Source organism: Fibroporia radiculosa (genome assembly GCF_000313525.1).
Source record: "Fibroporia radiculosa TFFH 294 genomic supercontigs, scaffold5178, whole genome shotgun sequence".
NCBI classification, from domain to species: domain Eukaryota; kingdom Fungi; phylum Basidiomycota; class Agaricomycetes; order Polyporales; family Fibroporiaceae; genus Fibroporia; species Fibroporia radiculosa.
This window is the reverse complement of record NW_012133417.1, coordinates 1-25650: the sequence shown is the minus strand read 5'-3', so window position 1 is coordinate 25650 and position 25650 is coordinate 1. Positions and strand designations below refer to the sequence as shown.

Genomic DNA, 25650 nt, shown 5'->3' with positions numbered 1-25650 from the left:
CGCACTGGCACGGCGGTTCGCGATCCGCCACAAACGCGTATTTACGCACCATGTGACTCTGACGCGCTTCGGTCGACGTGAATGGCCGCGCTCTCAGAGTCAACTTCAACGAGGACCACCACGATCTCACCTTGGCCTGAAAATACGAGATGGGGACGCTTTTCATTACGCACTGTGAGCACATAATTTCTGCTGTAACACCCGTCAGATGTCTTCTCTCTTTTCCTTTTTTTTTCAAACACAATCCAGTAATATAAGTTGTCGGACTTAGCGTGGGTTGGCGACGACCGGTCGACGGTCAAATACTTCACTATTGGCTATCCTCTTCAAGCGTCAACGAATACCTCACTTGGTTGTTTCTTGGAAATGGAATACTTCGTTTTGTTTCAATGTTTGCCGCCAGCTTCTGGTCGTCCAATTTGACGTAAAACTGACTTTGATGCAAGCTAAGCGGATAAGAGCACATGTTAGCCAGGTAACGGCTTAACCACGCTCTGGCACATTCAACAACGAGCGTGCAGACTCGAGGACGACATACTTGACTGGAGGAATGTAATGTCGCGCTGGGCGGTGCTCATTGTCCGCCCTGACCAACGTCGTACGTATTTTCTGCAACCAGTCATGATGTGAATGCCAATGTCCGGATATCCTAGCTAATGGAAACAGCATGCCCGTGCGGATGTTAGCATTTGAAGAACGCTGCTCTCCATGAGGTACCAGTGTTGCTACATTCCGGCCTGGTCGATCATGCCGTGCGGACTTCTGGCTTGGGATAATTAGCAAGGACGGCCGGAGTCGTCGGGTTTCGCCCGCGCAGCCCTATGACCTGCGGCCTTTCGTGCAGTAACTCGTGCATTCCTCGGCTAATAATCACACCAAGCTAAGCGACATGTACTTGCCAAGTTGTAGCCATTCCGCTGGTGAGCCCCGGGCTCCTGCACGCTCATCGGTGATTGTACATAAGTGCAGTGCCCTTATCAGCTCCATTTGCAGGGTGAACTGATTGCCTGTTCTCACAGGTCTTCACTGCATTGTGATCGTCCGAAGTGCCTTTTGGTTTCTGTTTTTTTTTTGAGCAGGCTTGCCTGTACTGCGCCCTAACCATTGAATCATACTCGTGGAGTGACGGCAGGTCATTGGTTAATCATGTCGGCGGCCACTGCATCCCTGATCCTAGTCCATTCTCGTGGAAGATTTATCACGGCTCTGCGGGATTTCATATCCTAGCTCTTTCTCAACTTTGTCGCTGAACAGCTTGTCTTAGAGGTTACAGGCAACTCAGTAGTTCTATTCAACGAGCCACACGCGTCTTTGAGTCAGAGTCGAGCCTCACACTGGTGGATTGCGAACAACAAGCCATCATTTTGAGAGAAATAGAGCATGCGAGACTAAGTAATTGCCATCGGCTCGTGCCGAGCTCCAAATGCAGACAAACTAGGCTTATAAACAGCGTGGTGATGCTGACCTGTTTTAGTGCGCTTTCAGTCAGACATGTGGGCGCGGTGCTGACTCCAAGTGTACCTCTGAATGTCGACCCTCAGTGCAAATGTCGGTGCGGTGTCGGGATTCGGCATCGGCCGCCCTGCATCCAAACAATGCTCTCGTCTCGGGACCGACGATCGAGAGAGTCTCTCGGAATCAAATTGATACCAGCCAATGGCGTTTGTTACAATAACGTTCGACAGTTTCATCTCTCTGTACTTAATATATTTGTCGACAAACTAAAAATTCACCGCACGTAGGTCCATGATCCATCCCACACTCACCGCAAAATTGACTGGTCGTGAACGTGGGGTTTTGATCAGTCACGCAATAAGACTTCGTTCGCACGGTACGAGCGTTGCTCATTTTTGGCCCCGTCCTAGGCAGAGATGTCGTGCTCGCAGATATCGTACAAACGGCCAGGTGCAGCCCAATATTCAGCCAGGAGCGGCGAGCATGAGGTCATTCATTGCCCAATGTCGAATATTCCGGACTGGCTGCTCCATACCTGGAGCATCCTCGCCTATCTTGGGCATGATCATCTTTGTCGGACCGTACAGAGTCTCGAGGACGAACTGGTTGTGCGTTTATATACCCAACTCGATCTGCGCTTCATGTCCAAATCACCGGCTCTCTAGCATATTCGTACATTCACAGTGTATGGCATCGGACAAGATATTTTCCCGGTGACTCATGGGATCATGCGAACCCATGTTCTACCGTGTACTCGTCTTCTCTTGTCTGCGAGGGTCTAGCCCCATCTAGGCATCCGAAAATGCGTACGAGACACGAAAAGTCAGAAACGGAGTAGAAGTATGGAAATTGACGCGTAAATTCACGAGGATGTTGTTGTCTCACTTGTAGTAGACCTTAGACCACCTCTCACGCCATCAGATCATCCAAAATATTTTACCCTGAAGTCCAATATCGACGCAGTTAGCACCTCACCCATGCGTCCAACGACTTGGGTGGGTAAATGCTGCTCGGCGTATGATTGAGTCAATGCATAAATATCCAGACAATATAATACGCAAAACATTAGTGTTGTATGAGCACACGAAGAGGCACTACAGCCGTCTATAGTGATTATGCGGATATGCGAGTGGGAGTGAAAGTCCAAATGCAAATAAGCTGAAATGCGATGAGATGAGATTGCTAACCAAGGGAACATCAGTGGAAGAGGCAGAAATGGTTCAATAACACTCCGAGAAGGAGTGACGACGAGTTGGACGTTAGACGAGAAGATAATGGACAGAGTACCGGCAACTGAAGACAGTAACATGAGCTGCCCACAACGACTGTTCAAGATATTCTCGGTAAGCAGACTTCACAACAGAGCAGACGAAATAACGGACGGACTGATGCGTTCGATGCCATTCGCGCATAACCAGAACACGACGCACTCGAAGGATACCAGTATCCGAAAATTACCCGCATCTGCCCACCCCTTCCGCCCTCAATCCTCAATAAACAGCGCATACTCCTACTAAAGTCCGACTCGAAAGCATTCCAAAGCTCCACCTAACCTACTCTTGTCCTCTTTCAGACATGGACCAGCCATACGTTCGTCATATTCCGTAGGCACCCGCGCCATATCCTGCGCCAGGTCCAGGGCTTACTGCCCGCATCCCGCTCATTGGCGGCCCTAACGCGACACTCGGCGCCGGTGACATCCTCCCACCGGCCATACCTGGTGCTGGCGACATCCTTCCGCCCTCCATACCCATGCCACCAGGCATCGGACTCCGCGCACGTCCACCGATCTGCGTCATGGGTATTGCCTCTCCATCGAGCGTGTTCGGGACTGGGCCGCTGTACGGGTCGTAGTATCCCGCTGAGGGATCGTCGCGGTACGGCTGCACACCACCCACACTGGGATTGAGATGTGGAAGCGGCGGCACGGCATATGGGTCGTGTTGATTGAATAAGTCGGCTGCGGAGTTGGCTGCGGATGGTGCAATGCTGCCTGCGCGCGAATCTGGCCGGGCGAGATTCACCTCCGAAGACGTTTCGAAGCCGGAACCGCCGGTGCGATGCGTGGGCAGCGCGTGAAGGTTGTCTCCGTGGCTCGCGTTAAGCTCGGGCCACTTGATGGCTTCAGCTGAAAGGGTGGGCGAGTAGCGGTGAGTAACGTCAGAAAAAAATAGAAGCGAAAGAAGAACTAAAGAAGACAAGTCGCAGAAAAATTCTACAAGATGATTGACTTGCTAACTGGGCGTAAAGTCCGTGATCGGCAGCGGAATCTGACGTCTGCCGCGTTGCCGAGCAATAAGGCGAATGGTTACCGTCCTGAGAGCGGCCTGCCAGGCGCATGGGATCATAGCAAACATTGCCAACGATAGCCTCGCTACCTAGAAACTCAAAGATGACGAAGAACTCACCATCATCGTACTCGTCGAGATACCTTTTCCGGCTAAATTTGAAGATGGCGAACGCAAGAACACTTATCAAAACCACACCACCTGCAACGGCTAATCCGACAATTCCACCAACGCTGAGCCCAGAGGAAGATGCATTAGAGGAGGTAGCGCTCGGGTTGGGCGCGCTAACAGCTGCGGAGGCCGCCGGTACTGTGACATAGACAACACTGGTCTGACCATCCGCGTTGGTCGTCAGGGAAGTGGTAACCACAGACGACTTGGCTGCCGGAGGAGTTGTTGAAGAAGTAGTCTGAGCGTCAGTGTTTGTTGGCGAGTTGGTCTGTGAAGTAGTGGTGGTTTGCTGCGGGCTTTGCGTAGTCGACGTGTCGCCAGGAGAGGATGTCGAGTCGGTATTAGTTGTAGGTGAAGTACTTGTGGGGGTGCTTGTGGTGCTGGTAGATGAGTCTGACGTGGATGTCACGGTATTAGAGGTAGTGGTCTGGGTCGTCTTCGCGTCAGTGGTCTTAGTATCAGTGGGACTTGACGTCGTTGCGGTGTTCGTATTGGTGGGAGACGAGAAAATACTGGGGAAATTTATACCATCTCGCCGTAGGACGGAACGCGGGTTACGAGCATGGACATATTGCGCAGAGACCAGAGGAGCGAAGAGGAGCGCAAAGACCAGCGCCAGGAAAAGAAGGTAGCGACCGTGGGCGAACAGCCTGAGCATGGAGCCTGGTGAAAGAGCGAAGAAGTGAACACGGCTCTGCGTCGTCTGGGCTGGACAGGCTTCGTGAGCAGGTCGTCGAGAAAGGCTCGAAGGCTCGAAGGAGAAATTGAAACGGCTTGCGTTGCACAATGCAGGGCACTATTTAGTGGTGGAGCAGCGCCATTGCCCAGCCACCGCCTGTTTCCTCTCACGTGCTCGCTGCCACGGCGATGGTGGCCCGCCGCGATTGATATTCACATCCGCATCCACCGCCATGGATATTTAGATCAAACGTACAGTGCGTGCTACTGTGTTATCGAATTCTTGTATCAATCACAGTATTTAAGTAGATCATCCCCGCCTGTCTACAGAATTGTGATCACACCGTCGACCTTCTCTGCGAGGATAGCATCGACTCGCCGCTTACGGGTTTCAATGCGTACCCACCCACCCATGGATTCAAAATTTCACGTTCGACAGACTGAAAGCAGCACTCACGACCACACTACACATCGCCGTTGCATCACCGTCGTCTCTCAAACGACTCAGTCCGGTCGGTCATCATTCCTAGGCTGGATGGCTTCACATTGCGAAGTTGGTTTACCCTGAACGTGTATGAAGATAGAACGGTAGAATTACTGGACTCACCTTCGACTTTTGGAGCCCTTCGCATCGTTGATAATTGGATATTTAAAACCGGTTCTCGTTTGGCTCATATATGGCTGTATGGTATGCTCCTTCAACTAGGCTCCACCTTTCAGATGAAAGAGTTGAAGCCCTTCTGCAAATTGATACCTCTACATACCGTCATACCTACTAGCGTCATCAGCCTCGACATTCTGGGAGCTTAATATGTGTAGGGAATCTACGGATACCTGGCTACTAGGTGACTCTTTCTGACCATGCCATCCGCCGAGTCTGCATGTGGTTCGCCTTGGATTCTGGGATACAGAGTCGTGGCTTTATCTGCCTTCTAAGCCGGGCTACCAAAAGCTGTTTTTGTTTTTTTGGTTCGCCTTGGAGGTCTGGAATATCTAAGAACATAACACCGGCATGTTTATCACTGATAACTAGACTTCGTGGTCGCCGTGCTTCCTATTTCTGCCGCCAACCTTGCATATGAAGAGAATCCGCTGTCTTGAAATTTGTGGCTTGGGCAGACCTTGGACGCCTAGTACTTGGTACTTAGATGAACCCCCTTTGTGGTATTTTTCATCCCCGATTGTCATTGGCAATGCAAACGGCTCCCCTGATCCTTGCTTTCAATGCATACCCACAAAATTGCTTCTTTGGAGCACTGATCTGGCCGGTCAGTTGACTTCGCACCAAACTTAGTACTATCTTCTCAGAGTCTTGCAAGTCGTTGCGACAGATTCAGCGAATCTGATGTGACCCCTCGCGCCAGTATAACAGCATGAGTTCTTCGCAAACTCCATCTGTAGCTTGATTGTTATCCTTTACCGTCGACTCTCCAAACACCATAGCTTGACAATGCCTGGCACAATCACATCGTTCATTCCGCATTATGCCCCTGCCGCCCCGACCAATGAACCTTGTAAGTATTATGCTGTCCTTACAGAAATATTCGAACTTTAGTCTGAATTGACTCTCTGTAGTGGATTATGCAGATCTGGTTATCATTGATATCGCCAAAGCGCACACAGCGGAAGGCCGCGCTGAATTGGCTCTTAAGCTACGGGAAGCGTTGACTACACAAGGTTTCTTTTATGTCATCAACCATGGCTATTCACAATCTCAGGCACGATGATACGCATTTGCTCTCCCAATTTAATCATATGAACTATTCTATAGACTGACCGCATCTTTGACGTTGCTGATGTTCCGTTCAGTCTCGTCTCGAACGAGGAGAAGCGAACATATGCGGCAAATATCAAGGCGACGGGCTCCTATCTGGGTTACAAATTGCGACAATATTGGGTACGTAGACCCATTGTCAGGAGTGTCCAAGATGCTTATGTTTGGTCTGCAGCACATTGACGCAGGAGTTCACGATCAAGTTGAGCATTATAACAGCAAGTCAGTCTATTTCCGCATAGAACCCATTGGCTTATATTCTTTAGTAAATCGCGATGTCAAAAAAAAGCAGCATCCAGAATCGCTCCGTCCTCTCCTTCCTGAGATTGAAGCCTTTGCGAAGTTCAACCACATAGAGATATTGCACACACTTCTCCGGTTCGTCCATCACTTCTACTGGTAGCGTGCATCTGACCCCATTCCTTTAGTCTCTTTGCTTTGGGACTGGAGCTTCCAGAAGATACATTCGTCAATCAACACAATTACTCTGCAGCTGACCAAAGTTACGGTGCGTTGCGTTGCGTGCTCTCATAGTCAATTCTAAGCTGACATGAATATCAGTACGATTCATGAAGTAGTATGTGAGGGAGCTTCTCTATTTATTGATTTAAGCGAGCTTGTTACCTCGTAGCTATCCCCGACCAGAAGATGAAGAGATCAAGACGAAGAATATATGGCTGAAAGGACACACTGGTGTGGTCCTCTTCTCCATGAGATTGTGAATGGTGGCTGATCAGCCATGGAAGATTTTGGGACTGTCACAATCTTGTGGAGTCAACCTGTTGCTGCTCTGCAAATTCTCTCTCCAGACGGCCGATGGCGCTGGATCCGACATATCGATAATGCTCTTGTACGTACTTTGGCCCTATAGTTCATCTGTTTCTGAGGTCTAATGCCCTCGCTGCTCTCTTTGAAGGTAGTGACCTCTGGAGATGCCATGGAATTTCTCTCTGGGGGGTTCTACAAGGCCACTATTCACCGCGTCGTCCAGCCCCCTCCAGATCAACGTGGTTTTACTCGCCTTGGCGTCTTCTACTTTGCAACAACCGATGACGACATCAAGCTCGTCCCTCATGCGGAGAGTCCGGTGCTGCAGGAGCACGGGATAACTCGCCGTTATGATGACGCAGATGCTCCAACCATGGAAGTCTGGTCCAAAAGCAGGACGAGCGCCTATGGACAGACTGAGCTGCAGAAGAGAGAAAGCGGTGTTGAAGAAGAAGTTATCAATGGAGTCTTGGTGAAACATTACAATTAGGTCCGTGTATGGATACTTTGCTTTCGGTACCTGTGATCAATACAGGTATTCGCCACGGCAATTGCGCTGTGCATTCGTCGGCGGAAATCCTAAGCAATAGTGTTTCCCTATGATAAGGCTGACCACATGAGCCATTTAGGATGCCGTCTTGTCTCTCAAAACGCGGCACAGCATCTGAATCCCGGTAGGCATTCTATCTATAACTGTTGTCGGGCCTGCGGCTCCTCATTATAACGTTCTCATCACAGCTTCCCTAATTCGCGCGATAGAGTTGCGATCGCACTGAAGTCAACGGTACATGATGCTCGAGTTGATCTTTTGCCTACGTTGCACGCCATGGTGGTTGATAAGCCAATGTTCAAACTGATGGTTTCTGAGGTGATAGCGCAGGGCTGAAAAGAGCGGGACGATGTCTTGGTTGGCCAATCTCCCGAGACCACCGTGAAAGGGATAGCGATCACTGGATTCTCAGCTACAACGACAATTTTCAGAAGAGACATCCCATCGAGCTTTACGGACATGTCATTGACCATCTTTAGCACGATCACTCCTCTTATATCACTTGCAGCTTTACCTGTCGCGCATGGGTTTCAGAGGCACGTCATCATCTGTTCCATAGTATCATCATCCGGGATGAGGATGACGTTGGGATCTTTCTTCAAGTACTGAACGATGCTCTTCATCTGGCATCGAATCCTCATCGCTCATGCTTATGAGCGGTCCGTCCTATTTGAGCCGGAGCCTTGTTACAAGGAAGTGTCCGCCGCGTTTGCGCAAACTTCACAGACTACGCGATCTCGCATCGGTGAACTGACTTATTCAGAATTCCTTCTACAGATGATGCGAGCTTCCAGGAATCTTACTGATCCGGTCACTGTCTCGACCGCGATTGCGGCTTTGAGAACATGCATCGCTGGCGTCTCGTTTTGCAGGTTATCTATCCATGTCCGCACCTCACGGCCCTTGTGCCTCTCTATCTCCAGATTTACCAGCTTTCAATTAGCTATCTTAATACTCAATACTGCAAAGGACAAAAATACTTCGCAAATTAGGCTCCACAGTGCATAAGTTGGCATTCTCTTTAGTGAGATATCATGTTGTTCACTTTGCGCAGTTTTAAAACCTTCTGATCTTGCTCGTGTCCAACGGATCATTTGTCTGCACATTAAGCTCCTGGGGTATTCTCATACTGGAAATATTGCTTTGGAAGGTGCATCATATATTCTCGACGATCTCACATTGGCTTATTCCACTCCGGAAGAACTTCAAAGGAGCGTATACATGGGACAAAAAGATTAGGTTCGGGGGGTAACTTGTTGGAAAGCTAGTGGAGATGACGTTCTGCTTCCCAACCACTCTGACAACAACTTGTCCTTCTTCCCCAGGTATATTTCATAGTCCGTAACTGGCTAGACTGACATTTCTCTAAGCCCTGATGTTTGGCATCAAGAAAGTATTTCGAAGTTGTACCTGGCCGACGATCGACACATGCAAGATGGTATGCTTATATTGTAGACCTCAAGGGCAAACAAACCACGAAGAGTAACTTAAATCCAAACTTTGGAACATTTACATTTCTTCACAACTCACATACTCTTCTTGAGCTTTTGAATCGACCAAATCGGATCTCGCTCCCGACTCGTCCCGTCAGCCCCCCTTAGTCAATTTTGTCCATACTCACGCTGAAGGGTGTTGTTCAGGTTGGAAAGCCACTATATAAACGACACCATTTACCTTAGTGTCAGAATTAGCAATGAAGCTCGGTGGCGAGCGTGAGCTGTTGAAGAACTTCAATGATGAGCAGTCTGCAGATGCCCATAGTATACTGACAACAGCCACTTTTTTGAACAAAACGACAATCGCTCGTGTATTCACAGTTCATGTTCTGCACTGCATCTAGAGCCCAGCTCTTTTGAGAGCGTCTTGAGGCAGGCATCTTGGCGAGCTTCTGCACAATCCAAGGAATCCAACCCAGTACATTGCTGGACGAAACACCTATACGCAGACTATATACTAAGACGATGGGTAATTACTTGTACACATTATAAACGTTGCATGAATGCTCGACGACCGATCAGTATGTGCAATGTGAGCGACACAGAGCGATGGGAAGGACAGGAACACGATGATGAGGATGAGGATGCGTATGCGATGAGCGAGTAAAAGAATAGTGTGCGCGAGTGGAGTATAGTACCTGCATTCCCCCAAACCGCATGCGATGTGAGACGAGAGTTCGGGTGAGTGTGTCGACAAGATGGGGAGACGGAGGAAACGAGCGTAGCAGAGCGAGCAAACCCGATGCAAAGGAAAATATCGTACACTAAACCAATATCGAGACTTAGACCAAGTGAATGAAAAAAAACCCAGGTGACTACCACCCAACGAAGTGGTAGTCGTCTGCCCAACTACGATTGCGCGCGGCCGCACGCTGCCTCCGCGCTTCCCTGTCGTCGGCTTCGTTGCCGCTTCTGGTACCCGGCTCATTTTGCCTTGGGGCGTCAGTGTTCACAGCAGTCAACGGGCGTAGACCGTTACCGAGCAAGCCACCACGGCGCGCACCGGTCATGTTATTTCTGCTGACCTGTCGCTCCCAAAGCAAATTTCGGCGCAAGCTTTCAGATAGCTCCGTGGAGAGCATCTGCCGACGTGTTGTGCGCGGAGTCATCGGTGGTGCGGGCGCAGGGAGATTGTAAGGATGTCCGAGTGGTATAGGCGCGGTAGCGACTGACGGGAACTGCGGACGCACGACAGGCTCTGCGGGCGGTGGTCCCCTATCGGAGTGTCGTCTCCGATTCGGGTCGGCGAGCGCGGCTAACTTCTGCTGTGCGAGGCTGCGGGAGACCTGGATAGTGTTGCCGACGCTCTCCTCACCGCTGTCGCTATCGTCCTCCAATTCAGCACTCTGTGGCCGACCCTTCTGCCGCTGTCTACCTTTTGCACCATCATCACCACCATTAGTTGGCGGTGCTTGGGCCGTAATTTGCGTGAGACCCATCGAGACCGTACTCTTACTGGTCGAAAGCGAGGGCGGCGCAGCTTGCCGCTTTAGCTGCGTCATGTCCTGTGACGAGAAGCCTCGCACGCGATATGGGTGGCTCGGTGGGAAGATATTTGGATCAGGGTTGAGGAGCTGCGACAGTAGTCCGGAACCTGTGCGGTTGAGATTGGAATACGACCGTTTTGGCACCTTCGCGAACATGTCGCGCTGGCGCTGTGCCTCCTCTGCTGCCTCGCGCAGACGCGTCTCCTCGCGCTCGCGCTCCAACCGGTCACGCTCTTCCGTACTGTTGTCTTCTGATGCCCACTCCGAATCATCGTCTGAATCCGTATAATCCGATGAGGAGCTCACGACAATGTTCTTTCGTTCGGGTACAAGTCCATTGGTCTGTTTCGCGGGTTCTGAGTGACGAACCTTGGGAGCGATCAACTCTTTGTGCTCTTTGTGGACCTGTCGCGATGGACCCGGAACAACACTTCGTGAACCGTTCGACGACGCCGACCCGATGTTGAAAGTCGTCTTCTTCGCATCCCCATTCCCTGCCTTCCGATGAGCAGCCGGACGATGAAGCTGCATCTGCGTCTGAGTCCGATGGATTGCAGTAGGGCGAACGTGGCGCACTGGCTCTCTGCTTTTCCTGCATTGTGTCTTGGCTGTTCCACGCTTTGTCCCCGCGCCCGCTGACCGCGCATCAGATTTGAGCTGACTAGACGCGGTGCTGCTCGGACTTTGTTCGTGCGATTCGGATCTTGCATCAGCTGGTTGCGAACTGCTATCGACCGAGTCCCGTTCTGGTGAATGAACTACCTCTTGTAGGAAGAAGCGCCTATCGGAGGGTTTGAGAGTTGCATCGTCGCAGTGCGCCCAGTTACGAGTCTGTGAGACATGTGACATTGATGATGCGGATTGTTCCATTACCGCCGGTTGGCTCGAAGTGACAGTCGCCTTGACGGGAGTGGCGGTAGTTGGTGCCGTGACCATATTCCGTGTGGGAGGCGGCGGAAGTAGATGGGTGGCAGCAGGAGTGACAGAGGGTGCCTGGGCACCGCGGGAAATGTTCGGCGTCGCTGGTGGTGTCGGATGAGGAGTGGGATTCACAACCACGACACGAGGAAAAGCTGGTGCTGGTACTGAAGGTGTGCTGTGAACCTGGATCGCAACGACCGGACGCGGCTGAACAATGACAGGAAGCGCCGAGGATGGGGGCACATGCGCGAAGGTGCCTCGAGGAGACCCGATCGATTTCTTGTGTGCCGCGATATCTAGCTTAGTAGGTAAGATATCGATGAGGAACCTGCCTACAGCAATCGTAGGCTGGGGGCGGTCTGCAGGAGCACTAGCGATACTGAGGCGACGACTGGCGGTAACAACGGATAGTTGTGCGACGTCTCCATGCCAAGAATGAGCAGTAGAGGGCGCAGGACCGGTATGCAAACATGGTTGAGAAGTACCTTTTATTACGATATAGAAATTAGAAATTAGACCGTACGGTAACGACAGGTAAAACATACCATCGTCGCGCCCCGGACCATCCTCAGAGACTGGAGTGATCGGCGTGGGACTTCGCCTGCCGCAAGACGAAGGGGACAGAGAACCTGGGGAAGAAGACGGGGTGTGCGATGCGGCAATCTCACGATACCAGAGACGCCAAGAAAGATTCTCGAGACGACGGCCGTCTTTGAGGGACTCCTTGCACTTTGTGAACACTGATAACAGCGTCAATAACGCACTCGATACAGACCATACCAGCGAAAGGACGCACATGTCCATAAGCCGTAGAGGGCATCCTCTCCCTCGAGTTCCTGCACAACGTCAGCGGCCACGGAAAGAACGGGGGAAGGAAAATGGGGAATCATGTCGAAACAGGCGATATGGGACCCGACAAAGACTTCTCAACAACGAAGCGAGATGTCCAGCGACGCAGAGCGACAGGGGGCGCAGCGAACGACGTAGAAAATAGAAACGCAGGGCGGCCGAACGGGTTTGAAGGCAACCGTGGCCGCTGGCTGGGTAATCTGTTCCGTCTGCCGGCACGGGGATACGCTGAGCTCGGCAGAGTCGGGGGCGCTGCGGGACAAAGAAGGCCGCCCTCAGAGGGGGATGTGCAGAGCGACGAGCTCACGCAGGTCGGACGGAGACGATGGACGTTGGTGATGAAGAGCGGGTGGCCTGTTTCAGCTCGTCTCACCCAACATTTGGCCTCAACCCCCAGACGCGGCCCGGCGCCCCCGATTACAATCACGCTGCTCTCGTATTTACCTCTGTTTAGGTCCCCGGCTGAGTCTATATCTGGACTTGTCGCGCGAAATTCTCACGCGCGCCTCTTAGAGACGCCCGCGGCCGCGTCATGTGAAGAGTGCGCCTGTCCGCTCCTCGTTCGGCTATGCGACGCTCTCTCCGCCCGCTGCGCCCCCATGACCGTCCGCTCTCTCTCCAGTTCCCCACCATCGTGTGTCATCTCAATCTCCGTCCAGTCCGACGACCCCCGAAACTTTCCCTCTTCCGGTCACTCACGCCCAACACTTGCCGCCCTCCTTTCCCTGCATTTTCCTGCATTTTCACGCCCGCGCCATACCTTCGGATCCAGCCAACGCTGGGTTTCGTATTTCCGCTCGACGTCACATTTGCGAGATTTGCTCAAATGACACGCCATCTGCACAAGTCAGTCTCGTGCCACAGACGCGTACCGTAGCGCACACCCACGCATATATGCGTTCATACCATGCGTCTTACCCGAGAAACGTGGACCGATCGCTTTGTACGAATGTAGAATTCAGTGGGGGGCTTGTGGGGTGTTGCCCGTGGGGTAGACGTCAGCCTGATCCTTGTCGTTCGGGACTTTGCACTGCCAGTGTCTATGTCCACCACACCATTCTTGTACGTATTTATTTCGTCTATCTGCGATTTTCTCCCAGCGCTCACTCCACTCCGAGTTTACCCGCAGACAGATGAGCACCCGGGCAGTCCTCACTCCGCTCGTGCACAGTTTCGGAGACTAGCATTCACACCAAGTAGAACCGCAGGTTCATGAGATGCATGGTGCATCACACGGGGTGTGTGCCCCTCATCTGGAATGAAGGGGCCACTTCCTGGTCCGCACCAGCATATGGGCACTTCCTGATAATTACCGCAACATGGACCAATCAGTGTCCTTTGGCGACCGTATCAGCATGTCGAGCTTCTCATTACGCCATAACCGCTGGACTACCCAGACCAGCAGGCAATGTACATCGGTAACTTGCGATATCCAGCGTCCAGCATCAGGACCCCGACATATCATCCTAGAACTCGGATTCAATATCATTATTTTTGGCCTTTATGTCAGCGCAATTTTGGTACCTCAAATTTCCGGATCTAGATCTGAATGGCCTTGAACGGCCCAATTTTCTGGTCTCATACCCCAACGTGTTGAAGACATTTGGGTACGAGACCACAATTTTCGTCCGCATGAGCTATCTATGCTCCCAAACAACGCTAAACATAACCCAAAAAAATCGCGCGAGGCCACCCGCGCTCGTGTACAGATAGTGCGTATACAACACTGTATCCAGAACCTTACACAAATCTTCTTATGTTTCGCTCCCCATTCCGGATGTGTCCCACAGCATCAATGTTCAGAAAGAGAGCCATCGTGGACCAGCCCTGTCCGCGCAGTGATCGACGCTCTGGTCGATAGGGCCACTTGTGTCCGCAGGAGGGATCCGACGTTCGTCAAACTTTGGTCGAGTCTGTCCGTACTGTAATCCAAGACGGACGACTTTTGGCCCCCAATTATGTCCACATTAAGATCTGAGCGTCAAGTCGATATTCCGGGGTCCTCTGGCGTCCTGGTTCGGATCCCATACACACACTCCGTCTTCCGCATCTGCCTGTCATGATCGCACACGTACTGTTGCAACTTGCGGCTGACAACAACATCACTCCATGCCATCATGTCAGGGTTTGTCAGTGTTCCGACACCGCAGCAGCCTCACTCGATCTGAATGGTACTTGGTAGTACTTTGTACTCGACTGTCAGACAAACATTTATTTACTCCTCCAATTACGGCACCGAGCGTGCAGCGCCCGAGAGCCTTCTTGATGTCTCCGACACACGCTCGGAGGTTCTGTTGTCCGTAAACATGCAAGTGGTTGTGTTCCACGCCCAACTCTGTTCCTTCATTCACATCTGGTTCTTTCCCTGGCCACTTGACTCCGTTCACACACAAGACCTGCCGCGTGTATATGCGTCTCTATCACCGAGAGACACCAAGAACGCAAGCACACCAAGTTAAGGGGTTGAGGGCCGGAGATAGCCCGTCAGGGCTTCAAAGCGTTAGACCAGAGGCGTCTGAACCGGTGAGTCTTGTGCGTTCAACGCATTCAGTCTTTAGCGCAAACTGCTAACCGTTTACTAGAACCGTGCCGCTGGCAATTCCCGCCAGACGTAACGCGTCTAACTCGAGTTGGTACGACAAGATCCTCAGCGCCACCGAGGAAGCGCAGAAGGACGCATAATGGGGGCTTCCAGGAAGACAGAACGTTTGTTACAAAGTAAAGTAAACTCAGCGACATACAGCATACGGATAACGTTATATGATGGCATCGAGCACACGGTCTACTGTATTCGAAGGAAGGAAGTGGCGGGCCGGTCGCTTATTGGGCAGGATAGTTACAGAGCCGACAGCGAGGCTGCTTGGGGCAGGAACGAGGGCGCTGGGGCGAGCCGTAACATGTCCTCGGACGAGGTTCGCAACGGTAAGTGATGTGCTATCTATATCAGCGTTCAACTAGGGCTCAGAAGCACGGGTGTTTTTAGACGTGATACATATCGTCCGAGTGGCGCAGGGTGTGAGCCTGACTGAGGTTCAGGGATTGCAAGTCGTGTTTCTGTACCTGGACACGGCCACACAGACGTACAAGACAGTACACGATACATACTTGGACGTGCACTCTGGGCGTGGCAAGCCGAGCGCGATAGAGATGGAACACATCGACGCGCGGGTCGGTGTTCTCCGTGGTCCTATCGGGAACACCGATCGCAGTGGGGAGAAAGTATTGATCATGCAGGGCATCCGAGCAGCAGCTATGCATCGGGTGTCTATGACTCCGGTGGCGGGACAGGCTCGATGATGCAAGTTCCCTTTGCGAGATGATAATCCAGTCCATTCGGGTTCCGGTATGACTATCAACACGAGGTCAGTCGGGTGGCTATTAAGCCTGCGCAGCGGGATGATGGTCGGACGCACCTTTGAACACCCAGGCCGCTGGATCACAGGCGACATGATGCGCGCGGTCAGTGAGACGACGAACAAAGCGGGGCGAGCAGAAGCCTCACCGGACAGTTGTATGTCTTCTCGCGTGCGCGCTTCTTGAGTCGCGGCGCGTGCGCGTGTGTTGTACCGAGGACCTGTGCCTTTGGAGCCGGCGGATGCTTGGGTACCCTGTTCCTCGCGTTGTGCGTGATCAAAACACGCGCGCCCTCGGGCTTGACGGTGGTCGATTGGATTGAGGGGAGCGACGGGAGCGCACGTGTCGGGATCCATTCAGGATCTTCGCGTGGTGGCGAGGATGGTTCCGAGTGCGACTCGGACGAACCTGAAGAGACCAGTCCTGCAGTGGATGCGTCAGAGTCAAGGACACCCAGGACTGCTGTGGGCGGAGGTGGTAGATTCGGCTGTGGGTAGCTGGGGACGATGCCGGTGCAGCCGTGCGCGGCGGCGTCCGAGTCTTGGGAGGGATCGAGCGGGTCATCCTGGTCGAGCGCAACGACATGGTACTCTTCGAAGTGGCTGAGAAGCTCGTGGAGATCGGCGATGACCACACCACAGCAGGAGAAGTCGGAACACTGGGTGTGCGGACGGGATTAGGTGTGAGGGAGTATTGAGATGGACACGCACGAATTCGCATTCAATTTGGCTGAATGGAGGTGGTGAATGGGAACGGGAACGAGACTCAGCTGTGCAGAAGCTGGCGGTAATTATGGAGTGAGTTCTATGACTTCATACATAGAGTGCCACGCTTACTCGAACATGTCGTCCCAATTCATAGAGAATGGTAGTGGTGGGTGAAAGTGGGCGTGAAGCTGTGATGAGAATGATCCTCAAGAGCTGGAAGCGTCAGATGGATGAAGACACTATTCCGGTCTCAGTATGGAAATGAAGGGAAGACAGGTTCGGGAACCGTGATCGACCTCACCATCGACACGTGTGCTAGGGTGTCGCTAGCAAGAATCCTTCCGACCTTGATGACATAGGCACTTGTGAATTGCTCTAACAGTACACGTTTGGCGGGTTAGGGTACCTCAGGTGGTACGGTATGCTTGCTCATTGGTTCGACAAGATCTTTTCAACAGATTTGCACTCAGACCCTTCCGCACAAGCATCCTTTGGATGGCGTTCTCCCTCCAGATGTATGTTCCCTGCAGGAATATTGTGTACCGGATGCCATCGCGTCATGTAGTTGGGTCACGTACAGGACACTAAACTGTCAAGGATTCACTTTTGATATGCCCCACGAGGACTATTCTACCAATGTTTCAATGCCCTGCTGACATGCTGTATGTCGCAAGTACCGCTTCCAATCCAGGCGAGCACCTTGCAACTCCTTGTCCACCTTGATCGCGTACGCCCGATCAAGCGCACGTACGTACCTAACAACCTTTTTCGACCCCATTCTCAACTTTCCAAGATAAAATCACGCTTTTACCACCAGTTGAATCTCGGGACTGGGCCGTTTGTTGTTCATGATATTAGTGAAACTCAGCCTGTGAAACCAGCGGAAGATAGTGTCTTCGCAATACTGGTTTTTTAATTAGCGCCTCCCGAAGAACGTTGCTATGCCCCTTCCACAGCACATCAACCCACACCAGGTCGTGCGTCTCAGCCGTGGAGGATAATCCTGTCGTTGAGCGACATGAAGAGCATCAAGGAGCAATGTCGAGCAATCAAGCTACGCACCTAGGCTTCCTCTGAGTTCATGGTGGTCGTTGCTCCAACACTCAATGCTACCTCCGCATATCGACAAATAACAGTACGGTGTACAGATAACACTGCGAGTTGACACCAACCACTAAGACTCGATCTGGCAATATATAAGAACTTACTAGTATCGCCAGTTGCCGCACATGTTGCTTCGGCACATGCCGCATTTCACAGCAACTGGAGCTCGGAGTTCTGCTCGATGACTCGGGGGGCTATACTACTTACGGCGTAGGTATTCATTCGCGCCTGGCAGATTGCCGATACAGTACCTTGATTGATGGCCTAATAGATCTCTAAATATTCTCTTACAGAATCCACAAGCTTTGGTTTGTGCAAGAGATCTCCGCCGGAATCACTCACACGCATTTATTGACCGCTTTTGGGCACGATGACGGTCTTGGAGGCTGTAAAGACTACAGGAAGGGTGCCTACAGGTCTTGACTGCGGGTACGAATGGCATTTAAGCCGGGCGCGTGGTAGCACACTCAGCATCAATGCCCTCGCCACACCCAAAAGATGGCGTTTTGTCGACTGCAAGGCATACTGTGACGACGACATCCTCCGCATCTGGGAGTCTGACCCGGCTATCGACATCTTAGCTTTGCTCCCTTTCGCCGCCATCTCCTACGTCTGGAAAGGGGTGTACAAGTCGCCCGAGAGCGACTCGTACGCTGTTTGGGGGGCAGAGGATGGTGATCGGATCGATCACACTGTGTTCGCCCGTGCGTGTATGTACGCACTGAAGATCGGCGCACCGTACCTCTGGCTTGATCGATTTTGCATGATCCAAGGACACAAGGAGGACCAGGCATGGCAGATCCAGAATATGGCTGACATTTACCGCAGGTGCCTCGCTTGTCTAGTTCTTCCTGGTGGAATAGGCGGGTTCATGCAAGTACATGAGCAGACGGCGTGGATCGACCGTGGCTGGACGTTACAGGAGACGCTTCTGCCCCGTAATGTCTACTGCGCTGCCCGTTGGGACCTAGGGGACGGAACGCTAGTGCACGCTAATGGTTTTGCACTGGAAGTTCACAATCGCGAGGATGATGATTGTGGACTACACTGGTTCAGCCTCCCAGACTTGCTACGCGTCGGTCCAGAACCGCATTTCCAGCCGTCCGGCGCCGACGATGATGTGGGCGATGCAGGCGTGGAACTGGAGTGTTCCATCGTAAGCCCGCGAGAGTCCCAGCTACTTGAGCTTCAGGCTGCACTCACAGCGACGGATCGAGATGAACGGGAAAGCGCAATCTGGCGCTGTGCGCTTATGCGTTCATGTCAGAGGGAGATAGACCACGTTTACAGTATCATGGGCCTCTTCGGTGTAACACTTGACCCGACCCAGTACGAGGACCGTTCGGACGCCGCGCACGCTCTTGTCGATTGCATCTTGAGACAGGGAGGGAAGGCAAATTGGCTGGCAGCATGGCAGACGCGCCCCATCTCGCCATCTCTCCGCTCGCTGAATCTCATGCCGGTTCCCGGAGGATATGTAACAGGATTTGACTGGTATCTGGGGAATGCGCCGAGTGGTAGCATGATTTCCGTCGTGACAAGACCGAGGGAATCGGGTTACAGCTACTACGGATTGTACAACATGGGACCTTCGACCCGGACGGGCAGTTTCTTCAGGATGACGGTTCCTATCTCTCCCATATCGTTCGTCGATGAAGCAGGATCCGACGCAAAGATTGCCACTGTGGAGTCGGGTCATGGTAGACCACTTGCAACTGGTCGGGCATATATAGCAGGACGAACTGGAACACATGCCGCTGTTGTTGGAGAGCGGCGGTTCTATTCAGCTGCGAATGTGGGGCACGTCCCTCTTGAGGAAACGATCGTCGTCTTGTTAGTTACACCTTACGAAGAGGACGGCGTCTTACTCTACCGTCGAGACGGCATGGCCGTTGTATCTCCCGCACTGATCGAAAATTGGCCGCGAGGAACGTTCTCGCTCGCGGACCATATTTCATGGCCCTGGATGGCGAAGGAACATCTGGAAGAAGTGAAGAAACTCCCGAAAGATGGCCGCACCGGTTGGCCATACAGAGAGAGCAGGAGTTATGGCTATGCAGGTTGGCAATGGTCGGGACTGAGCGACTGGGGGTATGAAGCGTTCAAGTAATTCAGCTGGTATGCAGATAAAAGCCGTAAATTACCATGAAATGAAATGCCGAGCGGTGTGTTGATATACTGCGATAATTGACACATGTGGAAGCTCGGTCTTCCGTGTAAAGTGTAGTGTCCAATGCCTCGCATTAGTATGCAAAAATATCTGAACTTTGATGTAAATACAATGTAAAATTTGGGACTGCCTGTGACCTACTGTATATGGACGAGTGGCGCAGCTTGGCGTGGCAGCTTCCGTTTCGGGAGGTCGTTGAGTCACGCTAGTGTGTGTTGATGTGCGACTAGCTCGTTAGCTGGCTACTATGTTCCTTAGCTATATGTGTGTTCTCGGTCTCAGCGGGCGGAGAAGGGCCAGCTGACTGGGGGGGGAGCAGCGGTGGCACTTTGTCGTCTTGCCTTTCGGAAGAGAACGTTCGTTTATCGAGCGAGTGGAGACGCGCGGAGTCGTCGCCATCGAGAGCCATGGCCTGCGGGAGGGCGAGGGCATATGCGTGTGTGATTCCAAGTGGTGGGTGCGGCGTTGCTCGGGTACGTTGCGGTGCGACTGATCATATATCCGAGACTCGGGACAACATACACGCACACCCCACGAGGGCGCAACAGAAACCCGCTCCTCGAACGCTTCCTTGCGTCTCCACGCGTCAACAGGCCCAACGATCCTCGCCTGTGTAACGCCGACCCTGTCTTCCCCCCTTTCCGAAGCCACTTACTCGACTATATCATCTTCCCTCTCGCCGTACCCTGTCTCCTCTCCTTCACCTCCTCCCACCACCACCCCGCCGTGCACAGCAGCCATGAACTGGTCCGACATCTTCGAGTAAGTCATCTAGTCTGTGTATGAATCTATACGGCTCACCAACATTTGCAACCAGGTTTGACATGGTCCGGTCTCGCTCTCCTTCGCCCCCGTTCAGTCAAATCGAGCGTGAATTTGTGCGCATATAGCCTGATTGATCTTCGTCTACATCTAACCTCTTTCTTCCCCCAGTGCTCCAACTTCTATTGCTGCGGCCTCACTATCGCCGACCTCCACGAGCTCCTCGACCATTTCGAAGAGTTCCACGTGATTGTGCTCGACCAGGATGGTCGGCCTCTTGATCGCTCTCAAGACTCGGACAGCGCTACGCATGGCTGCACCAGCATCGTCCTCAGCTACCCCCAGCCAGATCCACCACCGACACCTGATCCGGACGTCCTGACGGCAGTCCTAGATGTCCTCGACCCCGACGCATTCGTCGCAGGGCTGGTCTCTTCCGGGTCATCCGAGCCGCCCTCGGAGCCATCGTCACCGGCGGCCGAGACCTCAGCATGCATCCCAACTTGTGTGCCTCCCTCGCTCCTCTCAGTCCGGCCGCCTGCTGTAAAGTCCGACAGCGCGCGGGTTCCGATCACTCATAGCGAGAACACGAGGAGTAGGCCACCCAAACCCGCGCCGGGCGGATTCGATCGCACGCACGGGAAGGCGAAGGCGCAGGTGCTCGGTACGGCGCATACCCATGCACCGACCACCAAGAAACGCGTACGCGAGAAGACATACAAGTGTCCGGTGAGGCTTCTGCTCGCGCCGCCTTTCGTCGTCTAGCTGACTACGCGTCTCGTCTGCCGCATGGCGTCCAGCGGCCTGGATGTTCGAAGGTGTGTCCGGGCATCGTGGTTCTAGGCGATGCGTGCCCAACTGACCTCGTGTTGTTAGTCGTACCTGAACCCGAATGGTTTGAAGTATCACCTAGAAAAGGGAACTTGTACGATAGAGCCTATGTCGGCGGTGGACGAGGTGGCGGCGGCGGAACCGTGCGCACCCAGCCCGTAGTTGCTTTTCGGCTTCCCTGCTCGGTCAGCGTCTTCGTCCTTCTTCTGCAGCGTCTGACCAACAGCTGCGTTTTCCTTAGCGTCCCTGCATGACAGCTCGAAGAGTAACGGGCCCATTCTCACGCATATAGCCGCATACAGCAGCTTCTCCGCTAGGCTTTCAGTAACTCACTTCCTTGCTGCAGGCGCACACGCTTGGATTAATTTCTGGGCAGGGTCACGGGAAATGCCGAGTCGATGTGGTCCATTGCCCCCTGGCGAGTTGCCACGTCCAATACGATTTGGTACATGCACGAGATGCCTCGAACTTTCTTGGTGGCCGTCTGCTTCTAGCCAATTTTTGGGCGTTCATCGGACTCTGGGCCAGACATCCTGCGGCGCGCGGCGTGCGCGTTTACTGCTATTCCAGTCTCGCGCTCTACTTGGGGCGGTGGTTCCTTCTCATCTCTAAGACAATCAGAGTTCTCGGCTGCTGCATATACTTATTGCGTACTTTGTGCATATAGCTTGTGCATATGCTGTCTAGATATATTAATCATGTTGCTGCGCGAGATGACTGCGTGAGACGTATGTTGCGCAGTGGTAGAACTTGGTCCCGGGAAGTTTACCTTTTGAAATGTCGTGTGCGCACAGGGAGAAGTCTTGGACGGCTAGGCACCGGGGTACTACAGCTTGAGCAAGTCGCCATCCATTTTCCCACCATATGGTCTCAGTATAACTTCAACATCGATGTCTAAAGGACTACCTCGGTGTTAGGAACCACTGGGAACTTACTACAGCGCCCGTGCTGTTGACACCATGTCACAATAAGCATGGCCGTGATATGGCCGTGATATCTGGAATCTTCTGAAGTCATAACATTCGACCCGGATGTGAATGGTTTATAAGAAGGCCTAACCGCGTTTCTATCACGTCAAATCGCAACACTCATAGCAGGCGGGCTGACCACGGACTGCACCGTTCGACCGCAGCACGTCAGGACCAGAACGGACCCCGGTGATCGCACTACATGTCCGTTGCACAGAAGCATCGAGCGACATGGCGTTGATTCGGATCAGCAGCGACGAATGGGATATCCACGGCGACTTCAGAACGCCAAAACAGGCTCCAAGCAACGCGCTGTGCGCAGTCGTTCCAGAGGGCGACGCCAGGGATACTCGAACCGCCGCCGTCGGCCAGGTGGAGGCGAACAGTGTCCACGGAGCCCACGACACGCCGCGCCCGGGGCGGATCTTCAGCGTGCCCGTATTCCGGTGGGCGACCGCCAGTTCATCTGGGTTCCACGACAGCGCGCCCAGCCGCTCCCCGCGTCTTGCGCAATCCTGCGCGACACCCATACCAGGTCGGCTTCCGTGGCCGGTTGGGTTCCGACGCGACGGAAGCGAACTCCAGGGACCGCGGGCGGGGCAGCGGGACTCGTGTCCGAATGTCGTCGCCCGCGACGGGACCAGTGGGCCGCGAGAGGCAGTATTTCTGGTGTCGTGTTAGGTTGGAGGATGTACATATGTATATCTCTGAACAGGGTACGGAGACCATGTTGAACAAGAGTGCGCGGCGCGTACTAGCACATGGCGGGCGGGGTGCGCGCGTGGTCGACACGGAGCGTGGGGTCTTCTACGCCGCCCAGCTCTAGGATTGCTGGTAAGGTCCTCATGAACTCGATGCGTGTCGGGGCTCGGCAGCATCTCGGTGCCAAACGTGAGGGAGACGTCTGGAGGGCCGCGGGTTTGGAACAAGACGTTGCGGAGAAGTAGTGAAAATGGCAGCTCCGTAGGCTTCTCGTGCTGGTCAAAGGTACCCGACCGTCTCGCCAGGTACTGGATCGCGTCGAAAACCGTGTCGTCCTCGCAGAGTCCCAAAATATAGATGGCGACTGTGTTATGTGTAAAGTCGAGGTTGTACAGGACGGACGCAAGCATAGACTCATGTCATCTCTTGAGGACTACCCTCTGAAACAAGGGCATCTGGATGTGTCGGGATATGGAAGCCTGCCAAAGACGTGTCTCTAGCTGTCCGAATATATCTTCCACGTAGAGTTCCTGCAAGTTAGGGCTGGCCTCCATGAACTCCCCGAATTCGGAGGCGCGCTGCCGAAACGTACTCTGCTCTCTCTCTCTCTCTCTTCTCTGTCCGTCTCTTCCACTTTTTGGGTCAAAGAAGGTAAATTGTTCATTGGCTACCGAGTCGCATGGCTGAGGTAGAGCCGCTCCAACCGAGTGGTCCGGCCATCAAAAAGCAGTGAGCTTCATGACTCCCCGGCAATATTCAGTATTAGTGTACTGAGCATCGATGCAGGCATCCGCAAGAGGGCAAGCTATGATTCATTGACGCAGTCCAAAGGTCACCGTGTTCAAAAAATTCAGCCACGACGTCATCGAACACAAAAGAGGTCGCTGGCTTCGGTTACTGTTTTCCAGATTCATCTTGTAACGACAATGCGTCAGACCTCGCCAGCCTCTGGCGCCGGTGAGCAGCATTTGATTTGTGATCGACGATAGTGTTGGTCCATAGCAAATGGGAGGAGAAAGTAGTAGCGATGCGCAACCACAGCCAGCAGACAATCAGGAGGTGGGTTAGCCATTTGAAACCCATATTCCGGGACATTTTTGTGGAGAATTGCGACGAGCTTGACGAAGATCATGCTAAGCACTTCAGGGGGGGGGGCAGACGATTGGTCGAGCACAGGGTGTTTCAGGCGCATTGAGTAGCCTCCATCATCAAGTATAAGAGGAAATGATAAGGATGAGACTAGTGATTGTGAGAGCCAGTTGGACGTCAAACCTACTTGTACTTGTCAACTGGAGAGTCGCTGAGACTCCGTGTTTCTGCTAGCAACTGCGTTGCCAGATTATTTACTGCATGGACGCTGACCGAGGACATGATTCAATCTGTAAAATATGAGAATCAGAGAAGGATAGGCGTAAATCAGATGAGCGGATTAGTGTGAAAGGCAGTGCTTCTGTAAGTACGGAAGGATGCCAGCCACATGGTGGAAGCTAATCTCCACAACCACATGTTGTATGTGGGTCGCTTTCGGATGAGTCGAGCAGATAAATTATCTGTCACGAGATTCCGCTGTCGTTATCACCTCTCTGAAGTCTAGTAGTACAGTTCTTGTCAGACAAACCACTGCCTCGACTATCCAAAAGCGATGGTCCACACTCACTTGTGCTGCACGACCGTCTGTCTTCAGCCATAAGGAGTATAAGTTTGACGTTGGAAATCCCTGAGTGCCAAACCACCCGGCGATACGTCCCACGAAACGCGCTTCCATTGCCTGCACATTCCGAGTCGCAGTCTGGCATATACGATAATACTCCCTGGCTTCAATTAACCCAGAATCTCGGGCTGTCAAGAGACTCCGAATGCATGGCCATGCCAAAATGTTTCCATACCTTGAAATTAAAAGAATGTCGGACTGTTGTAGGGTCGGAGTTACTACACTGGCTGCAGAAATTTATCCTTGCATTTCCAGAGGATAGAACGTGATCAAAATTCAGCATACACCGACGCTTCAATTCCGAGTCAAAGTGCGAGGAGCTCAATCTAGCTTGAGTGAGGCCTGAGGTCTCAAGCGCTCAGAGTTCAAACGTTCATTCACCACGCCGCCACCTTCAAGCTTCAAGCCTTGCCTGAACGGCCTCATACAATCATTATGAGCCTGACGAGTTTCACTCGGTATGAGTTTGGATGGTACACATTTACTCCTTTGAGCTCAATGGCCAAGTAAACGGCTCAGAGACAGTTCTGTCATGGCACAGACAAGCTTGAAGGTGTCATGATTCCTATCTAAGTGCTGTATACTTCACATAGACATTGGTATTCTTCACAGAATGCTTCTATTTACTTCACATAGACCTAGACATATTCTATTCACATGTGGACATTACTTTACTCTCACAAGAACCTGTTTCAGATGTTGAAATATAATATGCAAAAACCTTACCTGTGTTGACTAGACACAAGGCAAGTAGAAGAATAAAGAGCTGTCTTATAAATCTGTGAAGACTCTAAGACGAGGATGAGAGAGAGAGAAAAGCACTGTCATTAAGTGTTCTACCTAGGGGTTTGTTGAACAAATAGTGAATGCACCTACAAGTTCTATGTACAGAACTGCTACAAAT

General features: G+C 52.5%; 7 protein-coding genes across 7 annotated transcripts; 4 read left to right on the top strand and 3 right to left on the bottom strand.

Moving 5' to 3' along the window:
- Positions 1-3050: 3050 nt before the first annotated feature.
- On the bottom strand, positions 3051-4572 carry FIBRA_05742 (uncharacterized protein; the record flags this gene model as incomplete). Its single annotated transcript, XM_012327497.1, has 2 exons — positions 3051-3583; positions 3645-4572. 2 exons carry the CDS (start codon positions 4570-4572, stop codon positions 3051-3053), a joined length of 1461 nt encoding a protein of 486 aa, XP_012182887.1.
- A 1470-nt stretch (positions 4573-6042) lies between these two features.
- FIBRA_05741 (uncharacterized protein) lies at positions 6043-7624 on the top strand (the record flags this gene model as incomplete). The annotated part of the gene is made up of 9 exons (XM_012327496.1): positions 6043-6106; positions 6168-6280; positions 6364-6489; positions 6542-6744; positions 6795-6874; positions 6928-6943; positions 6998-7059; positions 7113-7216; positions 7283-7624. 9 exons carry the CDS (start codon positions 6043-6045, stop codon positions 7622-7624), a joined length of 1110 nt encoding a protein of 369 aa, XP_012182886.1.
- Positions 7625-9995: 2371 nt separating this feature from the next.
- On the bottom strand, positions 9996-12478 carry FIBRA_05740 (uncharacterized protein; the record flags this gene model as incomplete). Its single annotated transcript, XM_012327495.1, has 3 exons — positions 9996-12073; positions 12134-12328; positions 12385-12478. 3 exons carry the CDS (start codon positions 12476-12478, stop codon positions 9996-9998), a joined length of 2367 nt encoding a protein of 788 aa, XP_012182885.1.
- Positions 12479-15702: 3224 nt separating this feature from the next.
- On the bottom strand, positions 15703-16650 carry FIBRA_05739 (uncharacterized protein; the record flags this gene model as incomplete). The annotated part of the gene is made up of 5 exons (XM_012327494.1): positions 15703-15786; positions 15851-15868; positions 15940-16449; positions 16502-16571; positions 16634-16650. The coding sequence occupies 5 exons, from the start codon at positions 16648-16650 to the stop codon at positions 15703-15705; spliced, it is 699 nt and encodes a 232-aa protein (XP_012182884.1).
- Positions 16651-17972: 1322 nt separating this feature from the next.
- Positions 17973-19712, top strand: FIBRA_05738 (uncharacterized protein; the record flags this gene model as incomplete). Its single annotated transcript, XM_012327493.1, has 1 exon — positions 17973-19712. The coding sequence occupies one exon, from the start codon at positions 17973-17975 to the stop codon at positions 19710-19712; it is 1740 nt and encodes a 579-aa protein (XP_012182883.1).
- A 467-nt stretch (positions 19713-20179) lies between these two features.
- On the top strand, positions 20180-21299 carry FIBRA_05737 (uncharacterized protein; the record flags this gene model as incomplete). The annotated part of the gene is made up of 4 exons (XM_012327492.1): positions 20180-20225; positions 20279-20534; positions 20590-20650; positions 20706-21299. 4 exons carry the CDS (start codon positions 20180-20182, stop codon positions 21297-21299), a joined length of 957 nt encoding a protein of 318 aa, XP_012182882.1.
- Positions 21300-22564: 1265 nt separating this feature from the next.
- Positions 22565-23159, top strand: FIBRA_05736 (uncharacterized protein; the record flags this gene model as incomplete). The annotated part of the gene is made up of 2 exons (XM_012327491.1): positions 22565-22993; positions 23049-23159. 2 exons carry the CDS (start codon positions 22565-22567, stop codon positions 23157-23159), a joined length of 540 nt encoding a protein of 179 aa, XP_012182881.1.
- Between the last annotated feature and the right edge of the window lie 2491 nt (positions 23160-25650).